At 54.7% G+C, this 26,371-nt stretch overlaps 2 protein-coding genes across 5 annotated transcripts; one reads left to right on the top strand and one right to left on the bottom strand.

Moving 5' to 3' along the window:
• Window positions 1-3,936: 3,936 nt before the first annotated feature.
• STX1B (syntaxin 1B) lies at window positions 3,937-22,326 on the top strand. 2 transcript variants are annotated; one of them, XR_005531045.1, is made up of 11 exons: window positions 3,937-4,013; window positions 12,041-12,115; window positions 12,317-12,416; window positions 12,530-12,604; window positions 15,336-15,409; window positions 15,773-15,881; window positions 16,060-16,133; window positions 18,265-18,402; window positions 18,486-18,596; window positions 18,854-19,402; window positions 21,026-22,326. XR_005531045.1 is itself a non-coding variant. In XM_039247956.1 (10 exons), exons 1-10 carry the CDS (start codon window positions 3,984-3,986, stop codon window positions 18,932-18,934), a joined length of 867 nt encoding a protein of 288 aa, XP_039103887.1. In that variant the 5' UTR covers window positions 3,937-3,983; the 3' UTR covers window positions 18,935-22,326. The 2 variants fall into 2 exon arrangements, 1 of the variants encoding a protein (XP_039103887.1); XM_039247956.1 differs by having other exon boundaries at window positions 18,854-22,326.
• A 116-nt stretch (window positions 22,327-22,442) lies between these two features.
• Window positions 22,443-26,099, bottom strand: HSD3B7 (hydroxy-delta-5-steroid dehydrogenase, 3 beta- and steroid delta-isomerase 7). Of its 3 annotated transcripts, none has more exons than XM_039247811.1 (7): window positions 26,003-26,099; window positions 25,483-25,654; window positions 25,117-25,272; window positions 24,760-24,868; window positions 24,384-24,483; window positions 24,034-24,196; window positions 22,443-23,495 (listed from the first exon to the last, which is right to left on the bottom strand). In XM_039247811.1, exons 2-7 carry the CDS (start codon window positions 25,646-25,648, stop codon window positions 23,080-23,082), a joined length of 1,110 nt encoding a protein of 369 aa, XP_039103742.1. In that variant the 5' UTR covers window positions 25,649-25,654; window positions 26,003-26,099; the 3' UTR covers window positions 22,443-23,079. The 3 variants fall into 3 exon arrangements, with proteins under 3 accessions (XP_039103742.1, XP_039103743.1, XP_039103741.1); XM_039247812.1 differs by having other exon boundaries at window positions 25,483-25,650; window positions 26,003-26,074; XM_039247810.1 differs by lacking the exon at window positions 26,003-26,099 and having other exon boundaries at window positions 25,483-25,731.
• Window positions 26,100-26,371: the final 272 nt, after the last annotated feature.

The raw sequence follows: 26,371 nt of genomic DNA, 5'->3' as shown, positions 1-26,371 counted from the left end.
GAAGTAAGGAGGCCTTCTGATCAGCGGCTGGGCTGCTTATACTGATGCTTTAGAAAGGCCAGTCAGGCAGGGAGACTGCATAGGAGACTGGGGCATGGTGCAGGTGACCCACTTCACCTGGGGATACTGGGATGGCTTTAAGAATCACTGAACAATGGGGGCACCTGGGTGGCTCCGTGGTTAAGTGTCTGACTTCAGTTCAGGTCATGGTCTTGTGATTCTTGAGTTCAAGCCGTCTCGGGCTCTGTGCCGACATCTCAGAACAGATGGAGCCTGCTTTGGATTCTGTGTCTCCCCTTCTCTCTCTCTCTGCCCCTCCCCTGCTCATGCTCTGTCTCTTTCTCTCTCAGAAATAAACACTAAACATTTTTCTTTTAAATAAAAAAAAAAGAATCACTGAACAATAAGAGGAATTACAATTGTTGTCACATCATGCATTCCTGTGTCCATCTTTAGCGCCACAGCCAGATTTGAGATGAACACCTTTCACTCATTCATTTACTTAAATAGTTGGGCACCTTTTATGTGCTGGGTGCTATAGTGTCACTGGAGAGCCAGCAATGAACAAAACAAAAGTCCCTGCCTTCACGGAACTTTCTTTGTCTTTATGCCTGGGTAAGGGAGTGAAGGCATATACCATTCACTCATTCATTCATTCATTCATTCAAATTTTTAGTGAACATCTGTTTTGCACCTGACCTTGGTGGCCAAGGAGAAGTAGACATGAGTCAGGCCCAGTCTAGTCTAGTGGGGAAGCTGACTCAGCCCACACCTCATGAGGTTGTTTGCCTAGACTGCTGGGAGAAGCTTGGAAGGATGGGAAGTCCGACTATTCAGGAAGAGACAAAACAGAGCACTGGGCAGAGGAAATGACACAGTGAAAGACTCCAGGGTGTCTGGGTGTGATTAAGGCTTGGGGTCTGTGGCCCAGGGAGGGAAGTGATAGGAGAGATGAGGTGAGGATGGTGGGATTCAAATGCCAGGGCAGCTACTGAGTGTAATCCGGGAGGCCATGGTGGGTAGTGGAGTTGTTGGTGCAGGAGATTGATATTATCACATTTATTTAACGGACAATCACGCTAACACATGAGGAGAAAACTGGACATGCAGGGAAGGGACTACAGGTGGGAAGACCAGAGAGGAGGTGTTAGGATGGTCCAGGTGAAAGCCAATGAGGGCCTAGACTGACCTGAGAGCATGGGGGAAATGAGGAGGGAGAGGACCCAGGGGACAGCTCTGGGTTTGGCAGTTGAGGGAGGAGCTATAACATTGTGGTTTTACAAGAATAGGCTTTGTAATCAAAAGATGTATGCAAGAGCCCCAGCCCTGTCCTTTATAAACCTTGTGAACTTAGATCCATTATTTAATGTCTGGCCTCAGTTTCCTGATCTGTATACTTGGGATAATGGCAGTAGCAGCTACGTGGTTGGGAAGATTCTAGGAGCTACTAAGCATAGCACCTAGGACATAGTGGATGCTCAGAACACGGCAGCATTAAGAGGATAGGGGAAGGAACCAAGGTCAGGTTTTAGTCTGCTTCAAGTAACTGGCTGATGGAGGTGCCATCTCTGATGGAGAACACAGGAAGGGATGCTTTGGGAGGAGAAGGCAAGGCCACCACAGTCTTGGAAGTTCCATCAAAGCCCTGGCCTCACTCACTATAACACTATAGTTATGGATCTACTCATGTTTCTGATGACATTTTGCACCTCTGTGTCCTTCGTGCCCAGCTCAGTGCTCAGGCTTGTAGTAGGTGCTGCCTTTGAGGAGGAGGACCTGGCTTGCAGGTATAGATGTGCATACTGTAGGCAAGTAGGTGCAGCTGACCCTGGGAAGTGAGAGGGTAAAGAAAGAAGAGAAGAGAGCCCAGGGCAGGGCCCAGGGAACCCTGATGTAGAGGAGTTGTGAGGGAAAGAAAGGATCTGGAAGGAGGCTGGGAAACAATACTGGGGGGGTGGGGGGGAGGACTGGGCATGGAAGGGAGGAGGCAGGCTGGAAGCCAGGGAGGGGAGGATTTCAAGAAGAGAAAGGTCTAGGCAAATTATGAAAGAGCTCAAATGTCCATTGACTGATGAATGGATAGAGGAGATGTGTATACACACACACACACACACACACACACAGAATGGGCTATTACTTGGTGATCAAAAAGAATGAAATCTTGTCATTTGCAACAATGTGGATGGAACACCAATGTATTGTGCTAAGCGAAATAAATCAGTCAGAGAAAGATAAATATATGATTTCACTCATATGGGGAATTTAGGAAACAAAACAGATGAACATAGGGGAAGTGAAGGAAAAATAAGATAAAAACAGAGAGGGAGGGAAACCATAAGAGACTCTGAAGTACAGAAAACAAACCAAGGGTTGCTGGAGGCGAGAAGGGTGGAGGGATGGGCTAAATGGGTGATGGGCATTAAGGAGGGCACTTGTTGGGATGAGCACTGGGTGATATATGTAAGTGATGAATCAATAAATTCTACTCCTGTTACCTAACTTCGATTTAAATTAAAAGAGAGAGAGAGGTCATCAGGGTCATATGTCACTGAAAGATCATGAAGGGTAAGGCCTCTGACCAGTGTTCGATGGATTTGGCATCAAGGAGGTCATCAAGTAACATGGCAAAAGCAGGTTCAAGGCCTGTCAGGGAGCAAAGCCCCATTGCAGGGGTGGAGCAGTTGATGTGATGTTAAAATATGGAGATGTGGGGGGCTCCTGGTGGCTCAGTTGGTTAAGCTTCGGACTTCGGCTCAGGTTATGATCACACGGTTTGTGGTGGGTTAGAGCCCCGCGTCGGGCTCTGTGCTGACGGCTAGCTCAGAGCCTGGAGCCTGCTTCAGATTCTGTGTCTCCCTCTCTCTCTGACCCTCCCCTGCTCACGCTGTCTCTCTCTCTCTCTCAGAAATAAATAAAACATTAAATTTTTTTTTTTTTTAAATATAGAGATGGGGAGAGGAGAGGTAGGCATCAAGGAGAAGGACCCAGGGTATTTGGACCCTGAGGTGTACCCTCATTCCCCTCCCAATAAGGACGAATTTCGATTTCAACAGTCAGAGCCATGTAAAGATAGGCCAAGAATTCTGGTAAGGTAGTGAGCCCCCTGTCCTTGGAGGTAGACAAGCAGAGCTCTGAGATCCACCGCTGCCCAGAGATTGTCACAGAGCCCGCAAGGCTGTGCAAAATAAACCCCAAAACAAACAAGTCCCTGTCCTTCCAGCCTTGGCTGATTCCTTGCATCACAAAAGCCACCTAGAGGGTCAGTTTTGCTATTTCTAGTGTCCAAAGGACCTCCTGCAGGGACACACACACAGAGAGGGTCGTGCACACGCTCACACAGATACTCACAGACACCAAACATAAAATCTATCTATATCTCCCGTGTAAAGGGATCCACAGCTCCCCTCCCCGGGTTATTTATTCCCTTAATTCATTCCTTTACCCCCTTTCTGCCGTCGCCCCAAACCCAGCAGCTCGCTGCCTCCCGCCGCATCCCTTCTGCCTCTCTCCGAATCTCTCCCAGCTTCTCTGGTTCTGCCCTTCCCCACCCCCCTCTAGGCCTCTCCACTCCCCCTCTCCCTGGGTCCCCCTCCCCCGGACTACAACCCCCAGGCGCCCCCAGCCCCGGGCGCTGCGCATGCCCCCTGCTCCCCGCCCCCTCCCGGTTCCCCCCTCCCTCCCTTCCTCCTTACCTCCCTCCGCCCCCCTCCCCCGCGCTTCGGCTCCCGCATCCCTCCATCCGAGCCTGTGCCGCAGCCGCATCGCCACCGCAGCCCCGGCAGAGCGAGCCCGGCCCAGGCCCCTGCCCCTGCCCGGCCCTCGGCTTGCCGCCCCCGGCCCCGCCCCCGCCCGCGGGCCCCCCCTCCTCAGCGGCTCCGGTGCCCCCCGGCGCCCCCAGACTCCGGCCTCCAGCACCGAGGCAGGAGGCAGGGAGCAGCAGCAGAGCCAGGAGGACGAGGAGGAGGCGGAGGAGCCGTCGCAGGATGAAGGATCGGACTCAGGAGCTGCGGAGTGTGAGCTTGGGGGTGGGGAAAATGGGGGGGCGGGACCCCAATATTGGGGGAGCGCGTGGGGGTGGAGTGGGGGAGGTGCTGGGACATGGGGGCAAATGATGGGGCCGGAGGTTGGTGGCAGGGGCACCCCAGTATCTAGGAGGCACCTGATGTCTCCAATGAACCTGCATTTTGGGGACAGCGGCTGGAAGAGGTGGTTGGAGGCCATTAAGACTCAAGGGGGCAGGAGAGATTTCAGGGGCCTTGGATACCCACATTCCCAGGAGAGCCCTGGGGTCGAATCTGGGGATGGGAGAGAGTGAACATCAGGAGAGAACTGGAGGGTACTGTCACCCCCTGAGCAGATCTGCGGAATTAGAAAGATGGGGGCGGTTACTGGGCCAGGCTGAGTCTAGCGGACCCAGATTTGGGGGGTGCTATGGGGAAGGACACCGGTTGGGACAGAGATGCCAACACCTGGCAGTGAATGAAGTGGATGCTTGTGTGTGCACGCGTGTGTTGCCGCCTGTGGGGAGGGGGCGCCCCTCAGAGACAAGGAGGGAAGTGGTGGCCTCAGGAGACAGCCAGAGGGCCAAGGCTGAGGTGGGGTGACCCCAGAGGTGGGAGATGGGGCTGCAGAGGAGGGGGGGAGGAGGCTCCAGGCACAGGGCACGGAACTGGGTTGTGTGACACGGACTGCTCTGCTGGGGGGAATTGGGGCATTCTGAACAGTCAGGGGCAGGTTGATGTGGGCCCCTGGTCTGCAGGCCCGAAGAGGCCCAGCTCCAGGAGTCTGGCCAGGCAGTTTGTGTTTGGGTGTCAGGGGGAGGAGGGCAGCACTGATGTCCGCAGTGAAGGCTGCCGTTTGGAGGGACTGAGGAGTGGGGGCTTGATGAGAACGGTTTCTAGGGTAGGAAGAATGTTGGGGGATTTGTAGAAATGACCTGGGGGTCGAGGAGGCAGAGCTGACAGCCTGCTGTGTGCTCAGGGCCTGTGGTGTGATGTTCCTAAAGTACTAGCCCCCGGCCATGATGTATGCTGATGCACTGGGTCTTTTTCAGGAGGAGCCTGTTGGTGGTTCCCTGCTCCCAGGGTTATTACCCCATTTGACAGATGAGGAAACTGAGGCTTGGAGGTAGCAGGAACTTGTCCAAGGTCACCAAGCAAATGGGTGGGAAGATCAGACTGGAATCTGGGTTTCCAGTCTGGCAGGTTGACATGTGTCTCTGTTTTTTTTGGTCTTTGAAACAGAAGTCTCAACACTGGGGGTAAAAAGCTTTGTCTTTGGAGACCCCCCTGGATATGCGGGTGGGAAACCAGATTGCAGAAAGGCCAGAGGAAGGGGCTTGAAGATAAGTGACTATTGTCTCTGGGGAAAGACGGGTTGGCAAATGAGAGGGAAGGAGAGAGTGGTGGTTGAATAGGGAATTTTGAAGGTTTCTTTATTAAACTTACACTGAATATAAGGGTCAGGCATCCAGAAAATGGCAATAATAAAAATAACTAACCCCCTAGTGCCAGATCTTGTTTTGAGTGTTTTATTCATATTTACTCATTTTGATCCTCACCTCACCCCTGATCTGATCCCATTTTATAGACAAGGAAATTGAGGCCCAGAGAGATTAAGTATCAGGGATCAGGGATATGGATCATGGTCACATAGGCAGGAAAGGGCAGGCAAGCAGCTGGCTCTGAACTCAATGGTACCCTAAACTCCTCTTCTCTCACGGCGCAGTTTTCAAAGCAGGTTGCCATCTGTAATCCCGTTAGACCCTCAGTGACCTCCTGGTAAGGTATGTAGGCTGAGAAACTACCTCATTGTAAAGGTGAGGACACTGATACCCAGAGTGGTTAAATAACTTGCCCAAGGTCACACAGCCATCAAGCGAGGAATGTGAATTTGAACCCAGATCCTTTGCTGCCAAGACAATTCTATCACTCCCGAACCCAGAGAAATGGAAAGCAGTTGAGGTGAGGTAGTGGTGAAATTGTGGTATAATTAGAGAGAGGGAAGGAAACTCCAAGTTAAGGATGGAAGGGGAGACAGGGCATGGAGTCCTCTTCCGAGTGGGTGCGGGAGCCCCTGCCCAGAGGCCTGGAGGCCTGTCTGCTGGGGCTGCAGGGGGTGAGCAGTGGGGGGTGGGGTGGGAGGTGGTATGGAGGGGTAAAGGGAGCTGGGTAAGGGCTGGTGGCTCTGGTATTAGTCACAGCTCAGAGAAACTGGAGATTTGGGAGGGGGTGGGTGGGGTGGAGAGAAGCCGCCAGATGTAAGGAGTGCAAGGGTCTCCCCACCAGAGTTGAGAGAGAGGAGAGTGGGAAGCAGGAGAGACCGAGCAGGGTGTGGGAGGCCCGGTTAAGAGGTCTCTGAGATGTCGAGAGTGATGGGGGGCAGTGGTGGGAAGGGATCTCAGCTCAGGGGACCTGATCATCTTCCCAACAATACATTCGAGTTCCCCAGGGGCTCTCAGATTTGTGTATCAAATACCCAGCGAGGGCACAGACTTGGGAGTCAGACTGCCTGCGTTCAAATCCTAGCTTTGCTACTTCCTGTGTCACCTTGGGTTAAGTTTCTTAACCTCTCTGGTCCTCGGTTTCTTCGTGTTTGAATTGGGAGTAACAGTAGTACCTGTTCACAGGATTGTCCCAAGGATTGAAATTAGGTAATATCAGAAAGTACCAAGAAGGGGCCTGAGCACAGCAGTGCTCTGTGAGTGTTTGTTATTCCACAGTTAACTTGCTTATTTCCCTTGAACTTCATAGCAGCTCCCTGAAATGGGCAGGATGTGACACTGAATTTATTTTGGAATATATTGAGGGCCAGAGAGGCAACTGGACCAAGGTCATACAGCTGGTAATGGCAGAGCTAGTGTTGAACCAGGGTTTTCTGCTTTCCAGTTCACCAAGCACCTTTGGGCATGAGTTCGGAGGCGCTGGGCTAGAGTGGAGGCTGCGGTGGGGAGTTAATCGGCTGGATTGTTGTCCCAGGGTCCAAGGAGCGGGGCCAGGACCAGGGCTCAAGAGGAGAGAATGAGAGCAAGTGGCTTGGAGAGGAGGACTGAGGAGAGAGAGAAGCCTGTGGGGTTGCATGGTGGACTGTGGAGTGGGAAGGCAAGAGACCTGGTGGGGGGGGGTGGGGAGGGAGATGAGGCCTGTAAGAAAAGAGGCTCGAATTTGAGGCCAGGTGGGAATGGGGGCTGTTAAAGGACAAGTCACACACTCTTCGGGCAGGGACTGACTCATCTGTGTAGCACTCAGGTATGGGATAGGCACAGTGAGGGTAGGCCTGAAATAAGGAGAGAGCAGCCCAATGTGAGAGGGCAGGGACCAGGAGAACCCCGGTGATGGACTGCCGCCCCCCAGCTGCACAGGGCACATTTCTGCTGTGCAAACACAGCAAGTTCACCACTGCTTCAGGGCCTTTGCACTTGCTGTTCCCTCTGCTGGCCCCCCTGTTTTGAACCCTCTTCCCTCTGCCTGGACCGCTATTCCCTCTGACCTGAATTCTGTGTCATCAAATGTCACCCACCCCCGGAAAGGGCCTCCCTGACCATCCTGTAAAAAGCCACCCCGATAGCCGTTTCTCCCTCACACCGGGTTCATCTCCCTCCTTCCCGTTAATACAGTCTGAAATCGGCTTGTTCATTCTTCGTCTCCCCCCAGTGGAACGTCAGCTCCTTGGAGGCAGGCCCTTCTTCCTGTCTGGTCCACCACTGTGTTCCCAGCAGCAGCCAGAGGACTTGGCTCAGCTCATACATAGCTGCTAGGTGAATGAATGACTCAGTGGGGCACAGAGAGGATCAGGAAGGGAGTAGGTGGGTAAGGAGGGGAGGGCAGAGCGGCAAGGTTGGGGTGGGAGGGCGGAGAGGCCCAGTCAGGGAGACAGATGGACAGGAGCGGGGGTGCGGTGGAGAGAGGCTGCTGCCTCTAGATCAAATGATGCCTGCACCCCTGAGGAGCGCGTGTGAGCCTGTGTGTGCGGTGCGCATGGGTACGTGTGTGTGTTTACGCACACACACGCACACACTCCCTGACTTTTCTGTCACCCAACACCAGGCTCTTTCTGCCTCTGTGCTAGTCACCTTCTTACCATCTGTCTCAGGTCTCTGACCTGCTGGCTCACTGTCCCCCTCCTTCCATCCACGCATCTGTATGCATTGTCTCCCCACACCAACATACACAAGGGCCCTTGTATCTCTGATGGGGAAAGACTGAAGCCAGAGACTTGGATCTGATGCCCCTCATTCCCAAGGCGGTTCCAGAAGGTGCCCAGGACCTCTGCACTCTGTCACTTAATCCCTTCAAGCACTTAAGGAACTGGTAAGTAGGAAGAGCAGAGAGCTCGAGTTCAAATCCATCTGCCACTCTGTCACCACTCCATACAGCACCCTCTGGATAATCTTTAGCAAGTCACTTAATCTCCCCGTGCCTCAGTTTCCTCATCTGTCAAATGGGTATAAGAATAGTATCTACTTCATGGAGTGGTTATAAGAGACACTTAAAGTTCTTTTAACAAGGCCCAGTTCATTGCAATCAGTGCATATGTGTTAGATTTCTTATCTTCATCTTGCATACAAGGAAACTGAAGCTTGAATTGTCCGTAAAGTCGATCGAGTGCATGCGATCATCTTCTTCTGGGTGATCTCATCTGCCCGTAGCCCGCATTCTTTTAGGCTGGCCAACTTCATCCAGAAATGGAAGCCGTGCTCATTAGTAAACATGCACGTTGCAGAGCAGGGAGGGCCCTCAGTCTCCAGCCTGCCCTTTTTGTAGATGAACTGGGGCTCAGAGAAGGGCTGAGATTTGCTTAGGATCACAGAACAGGGCAAGGGACGATAGAGCTCCTGGCTTCCTGTCTGGGCTCTTCCTGCAGCCTGGCCTCCTACTGGGTTTCTCTCCCGGCCACAGGAGTTCAGCAGTACTGGGGACGCAGCAGAGCAGGACAGAGGGGACAGAGCACCAGCAGTTCAGGCCCCACGTCTGGCCTTATTGGCTGTGAAGCCTTAGGCAGTTCAGGCCACCTCTCTGAGACTGTTTCCTCATCTGCAACATGGGAGGGGCAGCAGTTAATAGCCGACCCTCAGGAAACACTGCTTCTCTCTGGCAGCGTTAGGCATTTTGCCTGCCTGGTCTCATTGCCTCACCTGCCCAGCATTTGGAGTAGACGTTATTGCTATTCGGCCAATGCAGAGGCTGAAGCTCAGAAGGCAGAAATCATGTGGCCCTGCAGCTGCTAACCTGGGCAAGTTCTTTAGCCTCTCTGGTGCCTCGGTTTCCCCATCTATAAAAGGGGGCCATAATAATATCTACCTCAGGAGGCTTTTGTAAGAATTAAATAGGCAAATGTACACAAAGGGCACAGAACGGTGCCCAGCTCATTATAACACGCTGTGTAAATGTTTGCCATAATTATAGTTATGCTAGCCGATGGTCTGTATAGACTTTAAATAAAGATTAAATGAGATGACAAGAATATAAGACCTATATAGAAGGTGTTACTATAAGATAATCTTTTCCTAGGATTTCAGGCACAGAGCCTCACCCAGATTGGGTCTTGGCAGGCGCTGACCAGAGAGAGAAAATCGGTGGTGGCAGAGTTGGTGGAAGGAGGTGGCCTGGTCTCAAGCCTTGGAAGGGGCTGTGGGGAAGGTATATCTTAGCTGCCGATGATTTCCAGCCTGTTCAGGCTGGGTGCCCTTGGGCACTTCCCTTCTCCCCCCTGACCTCCTATTCCCTCATCTGTGAAATGGGGACAATGATATTTGCTCAGCCTTTCTTTCAGGGCTGTGTGGTGAGGATCAAAAGGGATTATAGATGTAAAAGTGTTTGTATACTGTAGAGGATTATTAGCTCTCAGCTCTCTGTAATTATTATACCACGGAAGTCATCCTTGGGCCTCTAGCTTTCTTCCTCTCTCAAGGACAAGCAAACAGGCAGCCAGGGATGCCCTAGGGCAGAATCTAAGGGAACTGGTTCTGTGAATAACAAGGGAGAGGGAAATTAGACTTTAGAAAATCTAAAGTCAGTATGGGGAAGAGACAGAGAACAGGAAAGTTCCCAGGCACCTGAGCCAGAGAGATGCCTCATGACCGGTGGGCAGCTGGGCAGAGGGCCGAAGTCACAGAAGTGGCAGAGGAATGGCTTTGGCTGTAGGGGAAGGAGACCTTGAGGGGCAGCTGGCTTGAGGACACAGTATCAGGGGAAGCCAGGGGGCGGTCCTCAGAGATGAGCTGAGCACCCCAGAGCCTCTTCGGGCCAAAGTTTATCGGGACAGCCCTGGTCTGGTGGAGACGTGAGAAGCCTGAAGTCCTAAAAGAGTCCCCGAGCCCAGCCTGGTGTTACCCCTCCTTCTGAGGGCATCTATGGGCAGAGACAGAGGAGCTTCTCTTTCCCAGTGGATGTTCGGGATTGTCTGGAAGTTAAGCGTAAGTGCTGAACACATTTTCTGACATGGGGTGGGGCCCAGCGTCTGTGGGGAGAATCCCTTGAGTTCCATTTGGGCAGGAAGCTGGGGTGGCATCGAGAGCGTGCAGCTGGAGGACTCCTCCCGGTGCTGTTGGGGCTCTGCTGATTCCGAGTTCACTTGGCTGCCTAGATTGCATCTAGGTCCCATCTGGCTCTGTCTAGGTTCGATCCGAGCTGTCTGGGATCTGTCTGCACCGAGTCTAGTTCGGTCGGAGCCTGTCTGGTTTCTGTCAGGTCCTGTCTGGGATCTGCACGGACCCTGTTGAGATTCCGTGTGAGCTCTCGCCCTTAGATCCCAACAGGCTCTACCCCTGGTGGACACTTTCGGATCCTGTCTTGATTTCATTCAGGCTCTGGTAGTCAGGTTCTGTCCTCTTTTAGCTAGGTTCTTTCTGGAAGTCAGGGTGAACTCTGTTTAAATTTCTACTGGGACCCATTAGGGCTCTGCGTGTAATTAAGCTTGACAGGCTCAGCGTTTGTCCTGAGACTTCTGTCCCAAGCAGAGAAGAGTCTCAAGCCCAGAGTGTGCAGCGCTGGGGAGCCCACTCTGTCCCAGCCCTGAATGAGCGCGCAGACCTGAGGCTCCGAGAGGCACAGAGGGCCCTCCCAGATGTCCCTGGGGTGCCACACGTGACAGCAGGCAGCTTTGCTGTGGGGCCGTGTGTGGGTGAACGTCAGCATGTCAGTGTCTCTCCGTGTGGGTGTCGGTGGGCCTATTTCTGTGTGCCTTGTGTGTCAGCCCTTCTGTCCGTGTCACTGGTCTGTCTGGCGGTGGCGGTGGCGGTGGCGGTGTGGGTGGGTAAATCCCTTTGTGTCTCTGAGCCCTGGGGGTGGAGGGCTGAGCAGCTGCAGGTTGCAACTGGGAAATCCAAGCAAGTGAGAGTAGGTGGGTGTGAAGTTGGGAGAGGCTGGATGAAAGAAGTGAATACGCTCGAGGGGCAGAGCAGCTGAGGGGGTGAGAGCAGGCAGCCGGAGGAAGACGCAGGGAGCCGGGGGTGGGGGGGGGTTGCTGCCTGTGGCTCTCCTCCAGCCCTCCCTGGGCTTGACTGCTTGCTCAACTTGGTGCCCGCAGCTGGCAGTGAAGTGACCTTGCACAGGGGACGTGGCTGGCTGGGTAGACGCTGGAGGGAAAGAGAAGGGGAGCAAAGTAAGGCCTGGGCAGGAGCGGCCGGGGGGATAGTGGACGGGGTCAGGATCCTGGGCCTCCATTCCAGGCCCCTTCTGGGAGCCCAGAGCCAATTGTGGCAAGGCTGACATCTAGCCGGTTCACGTGATACGGGTTCATAGCAGCTGTCCTGAGTGTCACCCACCTCCAGGGTGACTGGGCCAATTCTACCCTTGAGAGGGTGCCTTTTGCTAATTCCCTCCACCTTGTCCTTTGAGCTGCCAGCTACCTGGCTTCCCGGACCCCGTGGCACAAGAGAACCAGTGTTTCGTTCTGATTGCTTGGTGCCCTTGTGTGTGACCTGCATATGACCTGCCCCCTGCATCTGACCTCTCCTAAGACCTCTGCTCTGAGCCTAGAGCTGGGAGCATCCGACTCGGGGTAGGGACTGTTCATGGATTCTGCCTCTCTTGCCTCCCAGGCGAAAGACAGTGATGATGAAGAGGAGGTGGTCCATGTGGATCGGGACCACTTCATGGATGAGTTCTTTGAACAGGTAACTGAGCTTCCGATGCTCTCAGAGCCGGAAGCTGGCCCCCAGCCCACAACTTCCTTCGCCCTGTTCCCGTCGCTGCTCTCCGCTTCTGCGTCCCCTTGGCCCTTAAATCTGGCCCGTTTACCTGAACCCTGACTAAGCGCCCGGGGCCCCTTGTCTGGCTCAGCAGCTTGGCTGGGTATAGCTGATTTGCTGCCACAGGTGGAAGAGATCCGGGGCTGCATTGAGAAGCTGTCAGAGGATGTGGAACAAGTGAAAAAACAGCACAGTGCCATACTGGCCGCCCCCAACCCAGATGAGAGTGAGTGCTGCTTCTGGGTGGCTGTGAGGGGGATGGGGCTAGACAGTAGGGGAGTCGGGTGGGGGGTCTGGGCTCCTGTCCATACATGTCATCCTTTCTGGCTCTCCCTTCAGAGACCAAACAGGAGCTGGAAGACCTCACTGCAGACATCAAGAAGACGGCCAACAAGGTTCGGTCCAAGTTGAAAGGTGAGGAATACAATCCCCAGACTAAGGAGAAAAACAACTGTGTCCTCATTGGACCAAACATGCCTTTCTATAAGGAATGCCTCCAAATTTCCAGGACCCAGATTCCTAAACAGTGAGAAAGCACAAAACCCCAGATTTCCCTCCTTGGTCCAGATTCTTTGGAGAAAGAAACATGAGAAGGAAATGAGGGAGAGGGGGGTTTTTGGTCCAAGTTACGTCTGCGCTCTGCTGGATCCATCAGCATGAAGGTCCACCAGAAAATACCGTCTTCTGAGTGGCTTTAGTTTCATTAAATCCTTATTTCTCCAGAACAGGTGCCGGGCCTAGCGCTAAGCACCCAGTAGGTGGGCTCAGCAAATGCTTCTGAATTGGTATCGTCGGCTCAGGACAGATTGGACTGTGTGGCTGACATCAGGAGCTGGCAAGCTTTCAGGAGGGACCTGCCAAATGCTTATGTATTCGCTCTAATTTAAGGACTTGGGTGCTGGTAATAACCACCTTCCCTCAAAGCATTGTGGGTTGGGAACCTCCTTGTCTGCTGGTGCCAGGGGAATAGCAGTGTTACCGTGAGGTGGTAATTCAGCATCAGAAAACATTTGTTAGGCACCTACTTTGTCTGAGGCACATTGCTGGGCTTTGGGGAAGAGGTGCCTTATCAGATGCCTGGCCTTGAGCGTACTAACATTTGTCCAGAGAGATGAGAACGGAGACTCCATGCCTTTCCGGAGTCAGTAGGAGGTCATGTGTAAGCCTCCAGTGCTGATCTGTGAAAATAAGCCCTTTACACTTATGTGCTGGAAAGGACAATGACCCAAACTGGGAGCACATTAAGTACAAATCCAGACAGACGGAGTTCAGCTTCCATCATCAACTCATTCCTCCCGTCAGCTTTCTCACTGGTGCAGTAAGAAAAACAGAAGCAATTTCAAAACAGGCTTTTGTTTTTGTTTGTTTGTTTTTTTTTTTTGGTAGCAATTTTTTTTTTCCTAAATGAAATCTTACAGAGAATTCCCGTATATACAACATGTAAAAGTCACGCTGTTCTGGATTCACTGTGGTTGGGAGACCAGGGCCCTACCTGCCTCGCTTCCCCCTTTACTCCTGGCAACAGTCCTTGAAGTTCTTTCTCAGAAGCAGGGTTCCACGGAACACCGTTTATTATTTTTTTTAATGCTTTATTTCTGAGAGAGAGAGAGAGAGAGAGAGAGACAGTGTGAGCAGGGGAGGGTCACAGAGAGAGGGAGATACAGAATCTGAAACAGACTCCAGCCTCTGAGCTAGCAGTCAGCACAGAGCCCGATGCGGGGCTCGAAACCACGAACCGTGAGATCATGACCTGTGCCGAATTCGGAGGCTTAACCGACGAGCCACCCAGGCGCCCCTCACAGAACACTGTTTAAAAATCCCTGGGCTCAAAGATTTCTTTGGGCCCGTTGAGCTCTGACCAAGAGGTGGGTTCCATAGATCATGAATCCAGGAACAGACCAAGAAAGAACCCAGGAAAAGTAGCAGTGATGTAGAGAAGCTGACCTTCCAGACCTCTAGAAAAAGAGAGAAAATTTTCTTCTTCTCCCTCTTTCTCGAGCTATTTGGTGGCATGAGCTCGGGCTATGTGTGTGACCTTGAGTGAGTTGAACCTCAGTTTCTAGGGTGAAACAGGGACTGAATTTCTAGGATTGTTGTAAGAAGTCAATGAGATCCTATAAGGCACCCCTTACTTCAGGGTTTGGCTCCAGCCCCAAGTCTGACAATAAGATCCCAAGTATGGGCCAGAGGGTCTGACATCTGACATCCCAGAGGGTCTGACATCCTTGAACACATGGTGTGTGTTCTGTGCTTTTCCAGCAGCAGGTGGGCCAGAGGTGTCACTCGGTCACTGTACCCACCATTGCTGGCAGGGGAGCATTGGGGTTGCTATTCAGCCCCATATCTCCCCCGCTGCCAGCAGAACAGAGAAGTGATGTTCTCAAGAATGGCCTTGGAGGCCCTTCCAGGTCTGGAGGGCCTGGTGATTCATCCCTGCTGCATTTTCAGAGCACTGTAGATCTTATCACACACAAGCTCTTTTTTAGAAAATCTGAATGATAGATGTCAGAAGTGCATGATCCAGAAGCAGGAACCCCGGCTAATCTGTGCACTTTTCCAGAACATCCATTAGAAGTGGGAATTCTCAAAGTAGGGATCACCTTGCAGGGCCAGGGGAGAGCTATTTTCCATTGGAACATCCCTCCCTCACCCTAGGATTTTGGAAGAAAAGGGCGGCCACTAGAACCTGACCCACCTGGAAGTGCCTGCCTTCTGCCAGAACACCTCAGGATGGGTTCCTGCCCTCTTTCCAGAGGCCGTAGGAAATGGAGAGTTCTCCCCACACTGGAGACCCTCCAGTGGACTGGGCCCACACCCCCTCAGTGGGGTTAAGCACCAGTTACAGCTGTGGGACTTTCCAAGACCCAACCCTTCCTCCTGAACAAGCAGCCCCTTTCTGTCTGGTGACCCACGGACCGCAACCTCCCCTCCTACCTGCCTTCCAGACCCCCTGAAACGTCTGTCCCTCTAGTCATCCGCCTCCTGCCCCTGCCCCTTGGATCCTCTACTGTCTGCCCTCGCCATGGGTGTGACATCTTTTCACAGACCTGGGGCCTGCCTCGGGGTGTCGACCCTTCCTACGTCCCGGACCCCCGCCCCACATGCCCCGGGTCTCCCGCCGGTCACTGCACCCTCTCTCCCGTAGCGATCGAGCAAAGCATTGAACAAGAGGAGGGGCTGAACCGTTCCTCCGCGGACCTGCGCATCCGCAAGACCCAGGTAGGAGGCGGCAGCCTGGCGGGGCGGGGACCGGATCGGGCGGGGGAGGACTCCAGGTGGGAGTCCGGCGAAAAGATAGTGGGCGGGCCCGAGCCGTGCCAGGCGCTGGGCGTGGCCAGTGAGGAGCCTGGGCGGGGTTATAGCGGAGGGCGGAGCTGGGCCTTAACTCCGGGCACTTGCGGGGACCCGGCTGGTTAAGGAGTTGGATGCGGGGGGCCCGGAGGCGGGGGCGTCCAGGAACCGAGCAATTGCCTGCGGTTGGGATCGCGGCGCGAGTTAGCGAAGGGCCGTAGGCCAACTCGGCTCCTCCTCCGTCCACTGCCTCCTTGCCCCCCTCCTGATGTCTCTGTACCCCTACCCTAGCACTCCACACTCTCCCGGAAGTTCGTGGAAGTAATGACCGAATATAACGCGACCCAGTCCAAGTACCGGGACCGCTGCAAGGACCGGATCCAGCGGCAGCTGGAGATCAGTGCGTGTGCCCCCTTTCAAAGTCCCCAGGCTTACCCCAGCCCTCTTCCAGGCCCTTCCTCTCCCTGGAGACCTTAAGGCCAGGTGGGAGGGTGGGCTCCTGGGTCTCTGCCCCAGCCCACTACTTCAGGCCCCCAGACTGGCCCAGTCCCTGAGCAGGGAGGGCTTTCTCCCCACAGCTGGAAGGACCACGACGAACGAAGAACTGGAAGACATGCTGGAGAGCGGGAAGTTGGCCATCTTCACCGATGATGTGAGCCCCGGGTGGGGGTGGGTCTGGTTTTGGAAAACTTCCCTAAGCTGAGGCTGAGCTAAGGTCCTAAGTCCACCCTGGGATAACAAAGAGTAGGAAGCCAGGACCTGGAACTGGGGAATTCCATGGGAGCAGAGCAGGAAGGCACCCCCATAAAAATGGCCAACATTTTGAGTAGCCAGACACTGTTCTAAGCCCTTAACATATTTACCATTACCTGCTACCTCATTCAGCCCTCACCATCACCCTTCCGGGCAGCCAAATTTCACCGATGAGAGATTAAATAACTTGCCCCAGGTCTCAGAATCAGGATCCGGACCTGCGGTCGCCTCTCAGGACTAGGGCTCTTCAGTGATAAGATACACTCCTCCCTCCTGCAGTGAGTGGGTCATTTCACCAAATGACTAATTTGTGTACATGTTGACACATTTTTTAAAATACCAGTTTTACTTTTGCTGAAGTTTTGCACCCTACCCTTGTCATCTTCAGTGTGAGTAGATGGGCTTCCCCACCGTAGTTCTTCTTTCTCTTTGTAGACTTTGCCTTGGCCTGCCCAGTTCTGTCTCTCTGCTTCTGCTAGCAGAGTGGCTCTGGCTTAGATTTCTAGACCAGAATTCAAGTATGTTCAGTGACTATCTAGCAGTTTTCAGCAAATTGTTATTTGGAGAGCTGATCTTTTTTACATTAGCTTTGAGCAAATTGATTAGGGCCAGTTAACCTGGAGCCCTCCCAACAGCTCTGCCCAGGCTCTCTGAGAACGGAGGGGAGCTTGGTGGGTTCTAAGAGGGTAGAGCTGATCCCTGCCAACAAACCCACTACCATTGCAATGGAAACACATCATTACAATGCAGGGCAGTTGGGATCTTGCCTGAGGGATGCTGAGCCTGCAGACAGGCCCAAGGTTAACTACTGGAGTCAGGGAAGGATTCCTGGGGGAAGTAGCATTGAGCTGTGCTTTAAGAAACAAGGAACATTTGGACATGGTGAGATGGGCAAAGGGCCCACTAGACAAAGGGCACAGATTGAACAAAGACAGGGAGAGTGGACCACTTGCCCAACAGCCATTGAATGATTTTGGCTCGTAGAGGATATGTAAGAGATGAGGGCAGAAAGGGAGACTGAGCCCTGGCTAGGGTAAAGGTGTGTAGCTTGTGGTGGTGGGGAGTGGGGAGGATAGTGGTGAGCCCTGGAGGGTTTTAGAGGAGAGGAGTGGCTCCATGAGGTCTGAACACTGAGCAGTTTGGGAAGAGAGTGGCCTGGCTCAAGCCAGGTGTGTGTGGGGAGGAGGTATATCTGATTGAGGGTGGGAATCTCTTTCTCCCTCGGACTCTTTTTTTAAAAAATTGTTTTTTATTTATTTCTGAGAGATAGAACAGTGTGATCAGGGTAGGGTCAGAGAGAGAGAGGGAGATACATAATCTGAAACAGGCTCCAGGCTCTGAGCTAGCTGTCAGCACAGAGCCTGATGCGGGGGTCGAACCCACTAACCGTGAGATCATGACTTGAGCCGAAGTCGGATGCTCAACTGACTGAGCCACCCAGGCGCCCCTCTCTCCCCCTGACTCTTGAGAGCTACAGGGCATTTCTTTATTATTCTCCCCCCGCACCCACATCTAATGTCACAGGGGCTCCAGAGTGGGCACACTGCCTTCTCCTCTGGGCCTCATCTCCTGCTTGCTTTCTCTGCTGTGTCCTCCTTCATTACCCAGTCTGCCTTTGACCCAACAGGGTTCCCCAGTACTAGTGGTGGCTCTGCACCCCCCTCTCTCTCTTCCCCGGGCTTCCCAGTGTGTGTGAATCCCAGGTAAAGTGGTGGGCTTAGGTCAATTTTTATTTCTTGTATCTTAACAGGCCTCTTTAGGGCTTTACTGTGTGCCAGGGACTGTTCTAATCAGTGTATATATATTAACTCACTTAATGTTCACAACTGTGGGAAGCAGGCACTGCTATTATCCACTTTCTCTAGGTATGGAAACCGAGGCCAAGAAGAGTTAAACAATTTGCCCACAGTTAGAGTTAGTAAATGACAGTCGGATTAGAACCCAGATGCTCTGGCTGCAGAATCCAAACTTATGGGGGTGAAGGGTGGTCTGCAGCTCCTCCCCTCTGCCCCTCACCCCCATCTCCCTAGATCAAAATGGACTCGCAGATGACAAAGCAGGCACTGAATGAGATCGAGACGAGGCACAACGAGATCATCAAACTGGAAACCAGCATCCGAGAGCTGCATGACATGTTTGTGGACATGGCCATGCTTGTGGAAAGCCAGGTACTGCCTTTCCCGCACACTCTAGGAGCCTGCCCTACGTCCAGCCCAACCCCTACCCCGTCCTATGCACATCTCCTCTGCAGGGTGAGATGATTGACCGCATTGAGTACAACGTGGAACATTCCGTGGACTATGTGGAGCGAGCTGTGTCTGACACCAAGAAAGCTGTGAAATATCAGAGCAAGGCCCGGAGGGTGAGCTGGGGCAGGTGGGCCTTTGGGGCAGGTGGGCTGGAGCTGAGCGGTCGGGGCTGGGCTCAGGCCAGGGCTGAGGTGAGTGATGAAATCCAGAGGGAGGCCTTATCTCTGGCTCTGACCTCTTCCTTTTTCTGTTTTCTCTCCCCTCCTCTTTTTCCTCACACCTCCTCCCCCATCTTTCCCCACATCTGTCCGTATCTCTTTATCTTTCTGTCTCTCTCCTTCTTCTTCCCTGTTGCCCTTTCTGCCTGCAGAAGAAAATCATGATCATCATTTGCTGTGTGGTGCTGGGGGTGGTCTTGGCGTCATCCATTGGGGGGACGCTGGGCTTGTAGGCCCCCCACCCCTATCTCTCCCAGACCCTTCCCCCACCACATTGGGAGCAATACCCCCACCACCCCTTCCATCCCCTGCTCCAGGCTCACCCCCAAGACAGACCCAGGCAGACCCCCCTTCCCCCCCGTCAGACCCTGGAGTCCCTGGACCTCACCCCGCCATGGACCACCCCTGCCCCCGCACGTAGATAGCAGCAGGCGTGATTACACATGCACACCAACATGCATGCCGCCGGCACATGCTCGAGACGTGTGGACACCCCAGCGTGTGTATGTACGTGTGTAGATATGTGTAGAAGCACCAAATCACCCTTCTGGCTCCCCACCTCAGGTCTGTGTCTTCTGAGCTTCCCCCTTTTGCTCAGGTTGCTGTGTGTAGACTGTGGCCGGGTATAACACAGCAGCCCACCAAGCCCCGCTCTGTCTTCTGTGAATAGGTGTGTGTGTGTGTGTGTGTGTGTGTTTGTGGTCACAGATCCACAGACACACAATTTGTGTACATGGAATTTTGTGTTTGAGTGTTTGAGTCCAACACAGTAGCACCTCTTCCACTGATCCCCACCTCCCCCGTGTCTGCTAGAGGTAGGGTGGGTCGTGAGTGTGCAGATGCTCACACTCATATGCCCAGAGGATCCAGGTGGGCCCAGATACAATAGGCCATGGCAGACACCCCAGTGTGATGTTGAGCAAACCTTCCTGGCTTCGTCACCACAGGGGCTGGCATGTGTCCCACGGAGCGTGTGTATGCGTGTGTGTGCATTGTGAGCCTGTGGAGTTTAGCCAAGGTGAGTGGATGCAGGTGAGTGGAAGTACACACGTGTGTACATGTGCATTTACCCCGCAGGTAATGTGAGGAATACGTGTGTGTGTGTGTGTGTATGTGTGTGTGTGTGTGTGTGTGTGTGTGTGAAGGATGTGCCTGAAATGTCAGTAGGTCTCCTCAGGCAGAACCCTCCATATTGTGCACTGGACACCTGTGTTGGGTAGACACAAAACATCTATATTTCTGTGCCGTGTAGACTACCTCTGTGTGAGAATGTGTGTGCATGTGCGCACTGTGTGTATAGAGGCTTTCTACAGAGCGTGTTTCTGCCCGCCTGTGTATTATATGCACACACACGTTCGTCTGTAAAGACATGTGCTCCGTCTAGGTTTGTTTATCCAGACAGTATTTGCCCTCCCCCTCTCTCCCCAGAGCTGCTGACCAACATCTCGTGTGGTCACACGCTGTCCCATCAACATTGTGCAACTGCAGCTTCCTGCCCTGCCAGGTTTCAGAGCCCCTGTGCACACGTGCCCACACGCCTGTCTTTCTCTGTGTCTCTGTCAGAGGGTAGACCTTTGTCCGCGAGAGCAGGTACACCTCCGTGTGCTCACACTTGCCCTGGCTGATGAGGCCTAGTGCAGGTGGCCCACTCAGGCACGTACGTACACACTGGAGCATGCATGCTAGCACGGGCATGGTGCCCATCCAGGCTGCACCCACTTGCATGTAGATGCCACCTGAAAGGGCTATTTGTGGGAAATGTTACTGACGGGGTGAAGGTCAAGGGCCGCCCCGGACAGATTGAAAATTAGGGCATTCCTGCCTTCCATACATTTACCTCAGAACTGGCCAGTGCTTGTCCTCACTACTGCATCGGATGCTCTGGGCTCTGCCTCAGGGACTGGAACTGTTATTTCAGGAATACTGGAAAGGTCAGGGTGAGCTGAGTCCCAGGACCCATCCCCTGCCGAAGTGTTGGCAATAGCTGTCCCCACCCTTGCCAATCCCCTGGGTTGAGATTGAAGGTGAGGCCCAGGTCCGAGTTTCTGAGGGTGAAGAAAGGGCCGGCTCCTCCCTCACTGTGTAGACAACACATGCACTATGCATGGGGGTTGGGGGTTGAGGTTGGTGGTGGGTGGGAGGTGCATGAGCAGAGGACCCACATATATAGGATTGAACACACAAGTTCAGAAGTATGCCCTGCCCCAGGGTTGGGGATGTGTGTGCAGATTGTTTCCCAGGGTCCCACTTCATGTGAAGTGGTGTGTGTGTGTGTGTGTGTGTGTGTGTGTGTGTGTGTGTGTGAGAGAGAGAGAGAGAGAGAGAGAGAGAGAGAGAGAATGAGAGAGAGAGACAGACAGGGAAACAGACACAGGGAGACGATGCAGATGTGACCTCTGGAACACAATACCCCTCCCACCCCAACCCAGCTCAAGTAGCTTGACCTCTTCCCTACTTGAGCTGTGTGAGCCCTGCCTGTGTGAGGCCAATATACGTAACCCCCAAGGTGGGCTCTGTAGAGGGGAGCCTGTCTGTCCCTTCCAAGAATGTCCTTTAGGACAGGCGGTTTGCCCCAGTGTCTGATTACAGCCCTCCTGCTCCCATCTCAGGCTTCCCTGGGGGACATCAGAATAGGCCGCAGCACCCCCGCCCTTTTCCCTTCCTGCCGCCTAGCCAGGACACCCTTGCAGCCCCCGTGTTTCCGGATTTCCTGCAGCCTTGGGGCCACGAGAACAAGGGTGGAGCCATGGCTGGAGTGATGCTGTTGCCTCCTTGAGTGGTATTAGGCCCATAGCTGCCCGTCCCTGGGTCTCCATTAGACCGGAGGATCCCCGAGGGTCTGCTGTGCCCCACCTTCTGCAAGTCCCACAGGTCATATGGTGCATTTGCTTACTGGCTGCTGTTGTCTGTATGTGTCCTGGAATGTTGTCTGGGGGCTGGTGTCTTTTGCATGTTCTCGGACGAGTGTGTGCTGCTCACCCTCCACGCACCTACAACCACCAAGCCCATGTGTGCCCTGTGGGTGGTCCTGGGCCTGGCCAGGGCTCGCTGCTTCCCCGTCCCCTTTCTCCCTAGCCCCACCTCTCACGAAGCACACTGCGTGTCCATCCCATGTGCCTGTGGGTCGATGCACGCTCTTGCCACGCCTTGAGCGTGTGTACATGATGTGTTCTATGCATTCACCCTGTCCCCCCAGCCTGCCCCGCAGAGGACAAGATGGGTGGCCCCCTGGCTCCCTTCTTCCCCCCACCGCCCCCTGCCCGCTGTGCAGCCGTGTGCGTTGGCGTGTGTTTCCGTGTCGCTGGCGTGTCACGTGATGTAGCCGTGTTTGCTGACATGAGCCCTTGCCCCTTCTGTTTCTCCGTTGGTTTCTAGAGCTCTTTCCCTTTCCTCCCCAGAGGGGACAGGACTCCTGGGGCCTGGCTGGGGGCCCAGAGCCAGGCCACCCTCTCCTGTTAGCCCTCAGAGTCCCATTTCTCTCTATTGGTGACCAAGTTGCAAATGGATAAAACACAGGAAAATTCTGCCCCGCCCCCTGCCCTGCATGTCCTGTCCCCAGAGCCCCCCACCCCCACCCCGGGCCAGGTCAGGCCCCGTGGGACGGGAGAAATAGCAACCAATCCAACAGCGGGCGTGCTGTGTGCTCACTTCCTTCTGTCCCCACATGGGACGGGCGCCGTGGGGAGCGGGGAGACATGGTGGGAGGCGGGAGGGGGAGCTGAACAGGCAGAAGGGCACAGGTTTGGATAAGGAGCTTTAATCTAGAGCTTGGCCAGGTACAGCATTACTGGGGCGTCCTCAGGCAGAGATCGAACGGTATCGCAGGAACTAATTTGGGTGGAGGGGTAGGAAGAAGGGAAGATACACAGATTTGCTTAGGCTTCATTGAAGAGAAAAGAGAGCCATCCAAAAGTGATAAATGTTTGAAAATAATGGGAATATGACCCCCAGGGAGGGCCAAAGGTGGTGGGAGGAGCCAGAAAATATCTTCACTCTGAATCCAGGCCTGAGGGTCACGCCTGGACATCAGAAAGCCAGCATGAAGCCCATGGAACTCCTACTCCCTTCCTGCTTGAAAAGCCAGAAATGGGATGGTGCAGTTGAGAACATCAGGGGAATCAGACATTCGCCAACCAGCCATCAGGCCTGGGTTGAGAGTGAAGACACGCCTGCCCCAAAACCCTGCCCTAGAGCTTAGAGGCAGCAGGACGTGGACTGAAGGCTCATGGATTAAAAATGTGGAGAGCTGTACAGTCACCAGTGTGGCACCAGACCCCTCCTCCAGCTCTAGAATGCAACCTTCCCTCGCCACCCAGGGTCTGAGGGCTCTGGACCAGGATGGATGCGCCATGCTGGGCTCCAGGCCCCAGCTCCGCCGTTACGGGGCTGAACCCTTCATGGCCTGTATCCAGCGGATGGTGCGGGTCCGGCTGTCCTCCCATGAGAATAGGGGCTTGTAGCCAAAATGACGCTGGGCCTTGTTGGTGCTCACGGTGAAGGTGGTGTTGGCCACGGCCAGCGTATAGGGGTTGAGCAGGGGGGCGTAGAGCAGCAGCGGCCGCAGCAGCCACTGCAGCAGGACGTTGAGAGTAGCCAGGAGCATCAGCAGCCAGTAGGGCACCAGCAGGCGGGTGTCCACCAGCCGCAGACCACAGGGGCCCAGGAACTCCATGTTGAAGTCCTCGTAGCTCTTATAGGGTGATTCGTCATAGCAGAAGTACACCTGGCCGCCCACCAGTGCAGCTCGCTGCTCCAGCTCCTGGGCTACCAGCACGTGCATCCAGGCCACGTTGCCTGCCAGTGGGGGAGGGGAGGCGGACGTGCCCCTGAGTGCCCTGGAGACCATGCAGATGCTGCTCTCTCCTGGGCCAGCCCGAGTCCAAGCCAGCCCCTCTTTGGGCTCATGTAGACGTGCCCACATAATCACGGCCCTCGTAAAGGCTGCTTTCTCCTCCGCCCTGTAGCCACTTGCCCTCCTGGGCCAGCCTGCATGGATGCTACTTCTTCGGTTGGCCCTGTGTAGATGCTGCCCCTGTCCTCTCCTGGGGAGAGGCTGCTCCCACAACTGCAGTCCTGTCCTCAGCCTGTGGCATGTTTTCTACGGTAGCCTTCCCAACTCACACAACTGCGGTTTCCTCTGTGGCCTGTGCAGACAGCACGTGCATCTCTGTCTGCCCTGGTCCACATGTGGCTCACCCTTTTCTAGCCAAGGCACACACACACCACCACCTCCCCCCCCCCCCCCCCCCCCCCCCCCCCCCCCCCCCCCCCACCGGGGCCACATGGCTCCTGCCCTGTTCTTAGACTCCCTGCTGTGTAGGCTGGGCCTTACCCACATAGACCCGGCTGTGCTCCACAGAGGCTGGGATGGCCCGGAAGAGCCGACCCCCGAGACGAAGGCCCTGGTGGTAGAAGTCCCTCATGATCTGGTGGCCTTCACCGTAGATGCCAGTGGGACGCAGGGCACATGTCACCAAGGACAGTCCCCCATGGACCTGGGGACAAAAGGCAGGCACAGCTAAGAACTAGGACCCAGTAGCCAGCACTTTGCCCTGGCCTCCTCGACCTGGGGATCGAAGGGAGGGGCCCAGGGCAGGATGCAAAAAAGTCCTGCTGGTCCTGGCTCGGCCTCTGACCGGGAGCCCTCCGCACCCCACCTTTGTGCCTTTTCTCCTGTCTCACCTTCCTTCCATTGGCTTCCAGGACCAGCTGCTCAGCTTGGGCCTTGCTGCAAGGATAGGGGTGTCTGTGTATTGCTTCATATGGGGTGTCCTCATTGCCCCTAGTTGAGGAAGAGGGAAAATTCCTTTAATGTTTATTTATTTTGAAAGAGAGCATGGGAGGGGTAGAGAGGGAAAGAGAATCCCACGTAGGCTCCATGCTGCCAGCACAGAGCCCGATGTGGGGCTTGATCTCAGGGTTCGTGAGATCACAACCTAAGCCCAGATCAAGAGGGCACTCAACCAACTGAGTCACCCAGGCGCCCTGGGGAGAGGGAAAATTCTTAATGCCGAGGGGAGATGGGGCTCTTAAAATATTGAAGGGAATCTCAGCTTGCCTGTAGAAGGGGTGGCGTTTGATGTTGGGCCCCACAACTTCCATGCTGCTTGTGTAGACCAGGAACCGTGTTCCACTCTGGACACAAGCCTCAATCACATTCTTTGTGCCTGGGAGAGGTGGTGGGGAGAGGAAGGGTGTACCCAAGCTAAAACTTCCTCCCTCTGTGTATCTTTCCCACCGCCCCTCCCCCCCATTCCCAGTCTGGGTGAGGGCCTGTGGCTTCCTTCCCCAGGTCCCACAGCAGGTCAGTGAGGGTTGCTGACCTGCCATTACAGGGGCAGGAGTGCCCAGGTTTTCATAGGAGGGTCACAGAGTCAAGGCCGAAGAGGGGGTGGGGAACAAACAGCCACCTCACCCTGCACGTTGACCTCATAGATGGTCTCGGGACTGGCCCTCCCAAACACATCCACCAGTCCAGCTGTGTGGATGACCACGTGGGCTCCAGCCACAGCCGCTGCCACCTCATGGGCCTGGGTCACATCCCCCTGGATGGCAGTCACCTTCACGGGCCCTGATAGGGACAGGGGCAGGCAGAGGCAGTGTCAGAGCTGGGGCCACCGGCCAGCAGCTGGGTTTAGCCTACACCCTCGGGAGCCGCATGTTCCCAATGTGACTCATTCATCCCATCCATGTGCACTGGAAGACATAAACAGGCATCATCTTTTCCACCCCGGCAAAGGGAGTCCACCCGCCACCCCCCTTCCCTTTGCACCGTGATCACCTGTCTTTAGCTCCTCCAGCCAGGGACCCAGGTGCAGGTCAAAGACCCGCAGCTCATAGAGCCGGGGTTCCCGCTGCAGTAGCATCCGCACTATGTGCTCCCCCAGGAAGCCGCAGCCACCTGTGACCAGGTACACCAGCTTCCGGGTCTCTGCAGAGTCTGCCATGCCTGGCTGGGGAGAACCGGAGTTGCCTGCCATCACCTACCCCAGTGCCGGCAGCACACCTGTTACTACTAGGCAGCCTCTGGCCTAGGGGACTAGATCAGCGACCCAGGGGGGCGGGGACTGCTCCTGGAGCCTGCAGCAGACAGGCTAATCTGCCCTCTGACTGCAGTTACTGAGATAAGAAGGGGGAGGGCTTGGTGTTTGAGAAGGGCTCAGCGTTTGAGCTGGAGGGGGAGGTTCTGGGACAAAAATGGAGGGTAGGAGGTAAGGGGCTGGGGAGGAAGGGAGAGGGAGATGGGAAGGACTGCTAACTAGGGAAAGGGACCCCTGGGCCCTGGCATCACCTTTGCCTACCTGCAGCCACGGTCCCAGGGTGCCCAAACTGGCCACCGGAGGGGCGGTCTTCTCTCGCGCCTGGGCCAGCGGGCCAACACACCGTCCCCTTCCGCTTGCTCCTCCTCCCTCCTAGCCCATTCCAGGAACAGACACCAGCCCTGCCTCCACCCCGGAGTCCCCCCACACTCTTGCCATAGGGCGCCCCCTGGTGGCCACTCTGCCATCTGGTCCCAGCAAAGAACTTGGGGAAGGGGCTAGGGAAGCCAGAACAGGCTGGGTGGCTAATGGAGGATGGAGCAGGTGGGGTGACCTCATTCCCACTGCATGATGTCAGTCCTTCCCTTTTGCTGGATTTCCCAGGATGCCAGAAACCCAGCAGCAACTGTG

This window comes from Hyaena hyaena, unplaced genomic scaffold, assembly GCF_003009895.1.
Source record: "Hyaena hyaena isolate Hyena2069 unplaced genomic scaffold, ASM300989v1 scaffold_306, whole genome shotgun sequence".
In the NCBI taxonomy this organism is placed as follows: Eukaryota; Metazoa; Chordata; class Mammalia; order Carnivora; family Hyaenidae; genus Hyaena; species Hyaena hyaena.
Note: the sequence above shows the minus strand (reverse complement) of the source record. Positions and strands in the feature narration are given on the sequence as shown.